At 40.5% G+C, this 8,178-nt stretch overlaps 1 protein-coding gene and 1 long non-coding RNA gene across 3 annotated transcripts in view; one reads left to right on the top strand and one right to left on the bottom strand.

Moving 5' to 3' along the window:
• The window catches only part of LOC116695612 (uncharacterized), a 97,116-nt gene that overhangs the window by 56,589 nt on the left and 32,349 nt on the right, over positions 1–8,178 (bottom strand). The window contains exon 7 of one of the 2 annotated variants that reach the window (XM_032526008.1): positions 6,298–6,363. The exons of the other annotated variant lie outside the window; for it this stretch is intronic. Coding sequence (XP_032381899.1) covers positions 6,298–6,363 — 66 coding nt within the window. The remainder of the gene's footprint in view (positions 1–6,297; positions 6,364–8,178) is intronic. 2 annotated transcript variants of the gene reach the window in all.
• Positions 1–8,178, top strand: part of LOC116695662 (uncharacterized) — an 18,604-nt gene that overhangs the window by 7,131 nt on the left and 3,295 nt on the right. The window contains exon 3 of the long non-coding RNA XR_004333512.1: positions 5,756–5,764. This is a non-coding gene — a long non-coding RNA (uncharacterized LOC116695662). The remainder of the gene's footprint in view (positions 1–5,755; positions 5,765–8,178) is intronic.

The following is an 8,178-nucleotide window of genomic DNA, read 5'->3' as shown; positions in this document are numbered from 1 at the left end:
GCACCCTTGGTCCATATAATCTTTTATTATATTGCACATTATCAGTCCGCTGGCAGCCCATGTTGATAGGCTGTGCACTTTAAATTTATGTTTACATAAAAAAAAACTTTCAAACAGTTTACATAAATTACACGGCTTTGTTAAGTCAAAATATTTGTTTCTAATAAAGTGTCTCTCTTTCTTCATAAATCTACAAGGTGGCAGTAATTAGGATGTTTTCAGACTGCAAGGCCATTTTACCTTCAAACCTTCCTTGAGGACATTTTGGTGGGCAGGTTGCTGGTTGTCTTTGTTTTCTGAGTTTACAGATTATGGTTGCATCCAAAATTGCATTCTCTCCGCTACATACTCAATATGTACTGTATAATATTGTTCAATGTACTTTTATGTAAATAAACAGTAGTATGTATCTTTTCAGATGCACTCATTTTCAACACTGTATCTGATGTCTCTTTTATATAACCCTTATTGGTCCCCTAATACCATATCTGAAGTCTCTTTTATATAGATTATAGTGGTCCCATAATACTGTATCTGAAGTCTCTTTTATATAGGCCTTAGTGGTCTCCTAATACGGTATCTGAAGTCTCTTTCCCAGAATTCAGCCCTTGGTAAAGAATTACAGCCACTAGAGCCAGTCCCACATTGAGCTTTCCTTAGTATGTAACATTTCTGAGTCTGTAGCTCATGAGGAGGAGAGAGAGGGGGACCAGGGCGAGGCTGGGGGTTTGGCCTTGACAAACTGCCACTTTACTTGTTTGAAAGCAATGATGTCTCTCTCTCATGGTTGGGCCAAATTCTCTAGGCGGGCGAAGCAGAGAAAGGGGAGGTAAACTTGCCACTTATGGCCTCATAAGGAGCAGATTCCAGCTCGGCCCATCTGAGCTTTCACTTTCTTCATTATCCAAAGGCAGGCTGGGGGAATGCATATTAATGTTAAAAAAACCTCATAAAGTGAAATGTTCATGCCATGGGACCTTTAACACTTTGAAACCATGCCATAGCCGGTATGTAAACATCATTACATAACTTTATATTCAGTCTATGAACGTTACTTTCTGAAGGCCGTACATAGCAACTGTGTTTACAGGCACTTCCACACCTGAGTGTGTGCTGGTGACCACAGAGAAAGCTCTGTTTTTACGAGGCTGTGTTTAGCTCTGAATAGGCTGCTTTTGTTACCACAGTCTCTGTAGTTTGTAAATTGATTTTTTGCTTGGGTTCTAGCCTTTTCATAACTGTTGATGTTACTGCTGATACCAACCTTTCCAGTGTTTTTGTTGTATTTTTTTCCAACAACTGGGAAAATTTGTCAACAGTAAGTGAATACAGCATGATACTGTATGTCCTACAATTACATTCCAGGATATAATGGGAGTGTCCTTTCTTTCAAAGAAAGAGTCTTTGGATCAGAATCCAAACTGTGAGTCCGGTCAGCTTTACAGATATCACACATAACTAATGAACAATTTATGATACATAACACATTTTGCAATGTGCATATAACAATTGAGAGGAAGTGGATGACTGTTCACTTGAGTTCAGTGGAGCAGACGGCTTTGAAGAGTCCCGACTTTATGACATTTCAATAAATGCTGAAGGAGTGGTGGCAACAATTTTGTACTGCTAAATGTATATAGCGAAAACGCTGCTTCTTCCTGCTGTTGTATCAGAGGAAAAGCTGCGAATCTGCGAAACAGCGGTAGGCTTTTATTTATTGGAAAGCAGGTTGAGGAAATGCTTTGTATGCATGCGGGTAATAACAGGTAGGTTTAAAGCTTAATGCGTAACAGTTTTGTTGTCAATACTTAGAATTCCTCAAGAGGGCGACAGAAACTACGCACTATAGCTTTAAACAACCACATATTTTGGGCTATTGGTTTAGCGGACCAAGGTAACATTACCAACTCACATTTCGACATAATTTACAGACAGTAATCTGGTCGCTGTGTTATAAAACGTATCTCTTTAATGTTTTAAACCTTGCAGAGCTCTAAGGGTTTTGTTTCCAGGACACTTACTATCCTCCAGCAGTGGGACTGAGAGGAGAGTTTTTGTGCACAGACCTGCAGTAACCTATTGATTGCAGCCCCCGGGGATGGGGAATAACGTGGTTTATCCAAAGAAGGCTGCCAGAGCTTTTTTCACTCCAGTAACCCTGCCTTCCCACTCCCACAACGCATCGCGGCATCTCCCTTGGCGCTGACAAGGCCGATAATGAAGCACCGAGGCGTGCCAATGAAGCGGTCCAACCGACCCCCAGAGTTTAAATAATACTATTTGCGTTAAGTATTTACTGGGGCATGACAAAATAAATTAATCCTGTTAACTGATAAAGATAATTACAGGCTTGGGAAAGGGAAAGAGGAGGTGTGTGCTGGGGGTGGGGGCAACAATCAGTTGAAGAGACAGCTGACGGTGCCGCATTGATTCTTGCATCAGTGACTTGAGAGTGCTATAGGAGTTAGTCAACGACACCAGTATGATAACTGAACAACTTTAAACACAGAGGCATTTTAGCTTTTATTATATATCAGGGTTTCCCCCGGTGTATTACAAGCCTGATGAATTCTTTTTTAAATGTATTTTAAGACGTGTGGTAGGAAACTTAGACATAGTCTTATTTTCTCCAGTTAGCCTTTAGCACTGATTTAATGTAGGGCCCTATGGAATCTGTTAAATCCATGATTCTGTTATCACAGAAACTATTGGGCTCTACATTAACGCTGCCATCAGTCTGTGACTGTCGGGGGGAAAAAAGACACACGCCACCAGGCTAAACAACGTTTCAGCGGAAAAAAAACCCTGTATATTCACGGAATTACTCCGACGACTGTTCTGAAACAGACGTATGTGGTGGATTGCACATCTTCATGAAAAAGGAAGACAAAAGCTTTGTGTTGGGAGAAGACAGGTCAAGACCATAGACCGATAATATTCTAATATATATACAGGCTATGGTCAAGACAGATATAATTCAGTTGTCAGAAAAAGGTTTTTTTTAGCTGTAAAAAAAAGGATGTTGTCATTTTTCTGGTGTGGACAACCTATCAGCAAACATTGGAAATTATTATTATAAAGGATATTTTTGCTGCTCACATTACTCAAACTTAAAATTTAAAACCTATTTTTATGAGATTATTAGTGCAACATGCATTTAACGCAACATTTAGCACCCAATTACAACAATTAGTCTATGTTCTAACTGCTAATGTTTAACATGTTACAGAGCTGCACCTAAATAATATGCTTTACATATTTAATCTCCTTTTAGAACAGAACAGGAGCCAGAGCGTTCAGCTATCAAGCTCCTCTCCTGTGGAACCAGGTTCCAGTTTGGGTCCGGGAGGCAGACACCGTCTCCACATTTAAGAGTAGGCTTAAGACTTTCCTTTTTGATAAAGCTTATAGTTAGGGCATAGAATCGAATATGTTAGGGAGTAGTAGTAGTCACATTGTTTTCAGATTATCTATCATATAATATAACTAAAGGGAGACTTGGCATACAGCCGATCCGGTTGGGGAGAGTTCTGGCCCGGCCGGCTGGAGCTCTCTTTACCTCGCCTCTCTTGGTTTTGTGTAATAGTTTTAGACAGCTGGGGACTTATTTTGATACACTAGTTAGGGATAGAATCGAATATTGTTAGGGAGTAGTAGCTAGTCACATAGTTTTCGATATATCAAATAATCAAGATATAATAGAACCAAAGGGAGACTGTGCGACAGCCCGATCCGGTTGGGGAGAGTTCTGGCCCGGCCGGGCTGGAGCTCTCTTTACCTGTCTCTCTGGTTTTGTTGTAATAGTTTTAGACAGTGGGGACTTATTTTGATACACTGAGCTCCTCTCTCTCTATCTTTCCATCTTTCATTTATGTGCATCCATGTCCCAGAAATGTTGTTACTAACCTATTTCTGGGGAGTCATTCCCCGGAGTCCTATGTTCTTTTTTCCAGCATGTTCCTTGGATCAGAGAGGCTCCGAAATCGGGTGAGCAGCTATTGCCATGGTTCCGCTACACGTTCTGTGAGCCATGTTCAACTGCTACACTGTGGTGCCCTGCTACGTCCTGCTACGTCCTGCTGTGCCTTGTAATGCTGCACAGCGTCCTGCTATGCCATGAACTACCACAAAGAACTGCTACAAACTATAATTTTTCTATTTTGTTATTGCCCACTCTTCATTCTAACCCCAACCGGCCCGTCAGACACCGCCTACAAGAGCCTGGGTCTGACCGAGGTTTCTGCCTAAAAGGAAGTTTTTCCTCGCCACTGTCGCACTGTTGCTTGCTCTGGAGGAAACTAGAACTGTTGGGTCCTTGTAAATTCCGGAGTGTGGTCTATCTGTAAAGTGTTCTTGAGATAATTCTTGTTATGAATTGATACTATAAATAAAATTGAATTGAATTGAATTGAATTTTATTGTACAGGCTTACATTTTTTCAATAACTACTGGGCAAACTCCTGCCCCACAGTACAATATATAATACAATCATTTGGTTTATTTAGAAGTACGTGAATGCACTTAGAAATACCAAGTCATGTCGACTAATTAAGCCAGTTATACCCTCTTAAAAGGTGTCGGCCAAAGATGAATTATTCATGTAGTATTCATTAGTGAAGATTCAATTTCAGACGAGGGCCAGTCATCTAACGGAACTTTAAAATAAATAAATAAATCCTCATCATCTGACAATAGAATATTTTGCCTAAGGAAACATCTCTGCCGAGTGTGTGTGTGTGTGTTGGTTTACTTTAATTAAAAGGAATGCTGTAAGTTCATGCAATGCTTTCAGAGCGTCCTACTCTGGTGGTCAGCTATCAAGATTTTATTGTGAAGTTGGGTAGCCGTGAGCAACAAGTCCCTGAACTGACAATTCACCTTCAGCTTTTGGATTTTTAAGGAAATGAAAGTGGAAAGGATGAATGGTCAGACTGATGTGGGAGAAGGTTTTTGACAATAATCTTTAACATTGTTCAATTAAGTTTTTGAAAATTAATGATGAATGATATTGAGTAGTTATGATCAGGACTGATGTGGGTTTAATGATTTAACTCGGTGAGGGTGGAAAATAATAGAAATATTTAGTATTTGGAAGTAGTTTTATGAAGGGGCCATTTTTTTTCCTTCAGGGTTACAAGAGGACTTTTTTATTGGACACTGCGCAGACATAAAAAAATCATTGAACTCAATGTTGTTGCTAAACTTTAACATACCCCAGACTGTGAAAAAAGAAAGAAAAATAATATTCCCCCTAGCATTTAGTAGCCTATACAGAAGATAATTAATTTTTGTGTTAAACAAACAAACATACATATTAGGCAGTTGTGATTAGGACAAAATTATTTAATAACCCAATGTGTACTTCTAGCTTTGGTTGCTCAAGACAGTAGGCTACACACAGCTATGGATTCAACCAAAAACAACCAACCTAAGTCCTGCCTTCCACTTCCTGTTAATATGTCTTTTTATTTTGGAATTTTGAATAGATTACCAAAACAGCAGTTTCACCGGATCTAAACAAACTTTTGAAGTGGTAGACATGTGGCATAACGTCATAGAACCCTTAAATTGATTAAGAAAGTCACCGCTACTGGTCACATATATGGTTAGATTGATTTGTTTAGATCCAGTGAAATTGCTACCTTGGCAACTCAACGTCATGTTTTAGGTCTTGTTCTAAGTGTAACGGAGGTGTACCGTTATGAGGGCGCACTGTTCTGATTCAGGTGCCTGGGTCTGTTTCCTGTCGGTTCAGTAAACTGCAGTTAGCATGCTTAGCACCGGAGTTAAGTGCTGACTGGGCTGGCTGCTAGCTGGCTGGGGGCTGACTGTGGATGTGTACCCGGGCCGGGACTGTAATAATAGTGAATAGTTGCTAGCTGGCTGGGGGCTGACTGTGGATGTGTAGCCGGGCCGGGACTGTAATAATAGTGAATAGTTGCTAGCTGGCTGGGGGCTGACTGTGGATGTGTACCCGGGCCGGGACTGTAATAATAGTGAATAGTTGCTAGCTGGCTGGGGGCTGACTGTGGATGTGTACCCGGGCCGGGACTGTAATAATAGTGGATGGCTGCTAGCTAGCTGGGGGCTGACTGTGAATCCATATCATATCAATAATTTACAATTATTAGAGATTTGTAAGGATTCAGATGCCATGGGAAGATTTGATACTGGATTCAGATTTGATCAAATGCTGCTGAACTCCAAGCCTTACGTTACTCAAGATAGTAAGGACTTTTTTTTTTTTACAGTAATAGCAGGAATTCCATAGAGTCTTTGTGTATGTGTAAGACTTACCTGACATTAAGAAGGGCCGCGTAGGCCTCACTGCCAGCTAAGACATAACTTATTCCAATAGAAATGCTGGAGAAAGATTAAGAATTAGACAAGAGAAAGAAAAAGGAGAGGAAAAGAGGTTGTTAGGTATTGGGTGCTGCTGGTAACTTCTCTCTAACTATAAAGTTGAAGTTGAAGAAGCAGTTCCCCGTTGAATTAAACATGAAAATGTTGCCTCATTTTAGAATCTGAGGCTATGAACAGCTTAGGGATTTGATTTAAAATAATTTCTTGTTTGCGGCGCAGTGCCTTTATCCTCCACAACTTCTCTATTTCATATCTGCTCAAAACAAAAATTGCCTTTGGGGGCTTTGGGGGTTTGGTACACACATACATTTCATATGTACTTTTAGCATCACACACTCATATCAAGTCAGAAATCTGTTCGCAAAATGTGCTTTCATAAAGGAACTGGATGTTGCTGAACATTAGAAATTAGTGTTTTTACTGAAGGCTTCAATCCAAAGTGAATGCCGAGACAAGGTTTTTCTGGCTCCACATCTGTTGCAGGCCCTATAACTCTAAGCTTCTGTAATCTCTCAACAGTTGGTTGTTGAGAGAGAAAATCCATTAGCAGCTTCTTCAGACAGACAAGTGTTATTTTGGAGAGCTGAGTAACACCCACTCTTTCAAATCTTCTCTTTCTCGAATCTTAAAAGGAAATAAGGAAAACAAATTTAGGAATTTTCAAGCAGGCTAGTCCTCTCATCTAAAGCAGTCAAAGCTGTATTTTTGAACAAGAATAACTAACCAAAGCAAAGAACAAAGCATGTGTGATGTCAAGGAAGCTGTAAGATGATTCAGACTTGAGATATTAACTACGCATATTTAAATAGAACTAAAATCATCTGAAAATTTAGGGGATGTTTTTGGCTAATATGAATAGAAACTCTCCCTCTCCTACTCTCCTATGTGTAAGTAACCTTGTCCCCCCCAAAATGAGCTGCAAACATATGAACACACCACACAATTCAACAGTTTGTGTGTATTTGTGCTGCTTAAGCCAACCTTTGATCAAACGACTTTTCAAGTGATTCCACTGTCAGACTAACTTACAATATCAGAACGATATCGTGAGAGTCTCACTAGAGTCTTGCTAGAGTTGGACATGTTCCTCATCACCTCAATTGTTTGTTTTGGTGTAACGTGGTCAGAAAACTCCCTCAAAATAAGTCTTTGTCCCTTCTGGATGTTCCAACAAAATCAAAAGTTGTTGATAATGTCGTAAGTGAGACCTCTGGGTACTGGAAAAATTCAATTCAATTTTATTTATTGTATCAAATCATAACAAGAGTTATCTCAAAACCCTTTACACATAGTTTGTAGTAGTTCATTGCATAGCAGGGCACTGCAGGGCGTTACAGGGCACAGCGACAGCTGCGACCATGATTTTGGTGCCACTCTAATCCAAGGAAACATGCTGAACAAAAAAAACATAAGGAATCCAGGGAATAAGCTCCCTTTCCATTTCCATTTCTGGGACATGGATGCACACAAATGGAAAGTTAGAGAGAGTAAATGTGCTGTATTTATATAGCGCTTTCCTTGTCTTAACAACTACTCAAAGCGCTTTTACATCATACAGGATACATTCACCATTCACACACATTCATACACTGTGGCCGAGGCTGCCGTACAAGGTGCCACCTGCTCATCAGATAAACACTCACACAGATTCACACTCTGATGCGCAGCACCGGGGGCAACTCGGGGTTCAGTGTCTTGCCCAAGGACACTTTGACGTGGGACTGCAGGGCCAGGGATCGAACCACCAACCGGCAGGCAACCGCTCTACCACTGAGCCACAGCCGCCCTGAGAGAGGAGCTCAGTGTGTCAAAAGA

Source organism: Etheostoma spectabile, chromosome 9 (genome assembly GCF_008692095.1).
Source record: "Etheostoma spectabile isolate EspeVRDwgs_2016 chromosome 9, UIUC_Espe_1.0, whole genome shotgun sequence".
Taxonomy (NCBI): Eukaryota; Metazoa; Chordata; class Actinopteri; order Perciformes; family Percidae; genus Etheostoma; species Etheostoma spectabile.
This window is presented reverse-complemented; position numbering and strand designations above follow the sequence as displayed.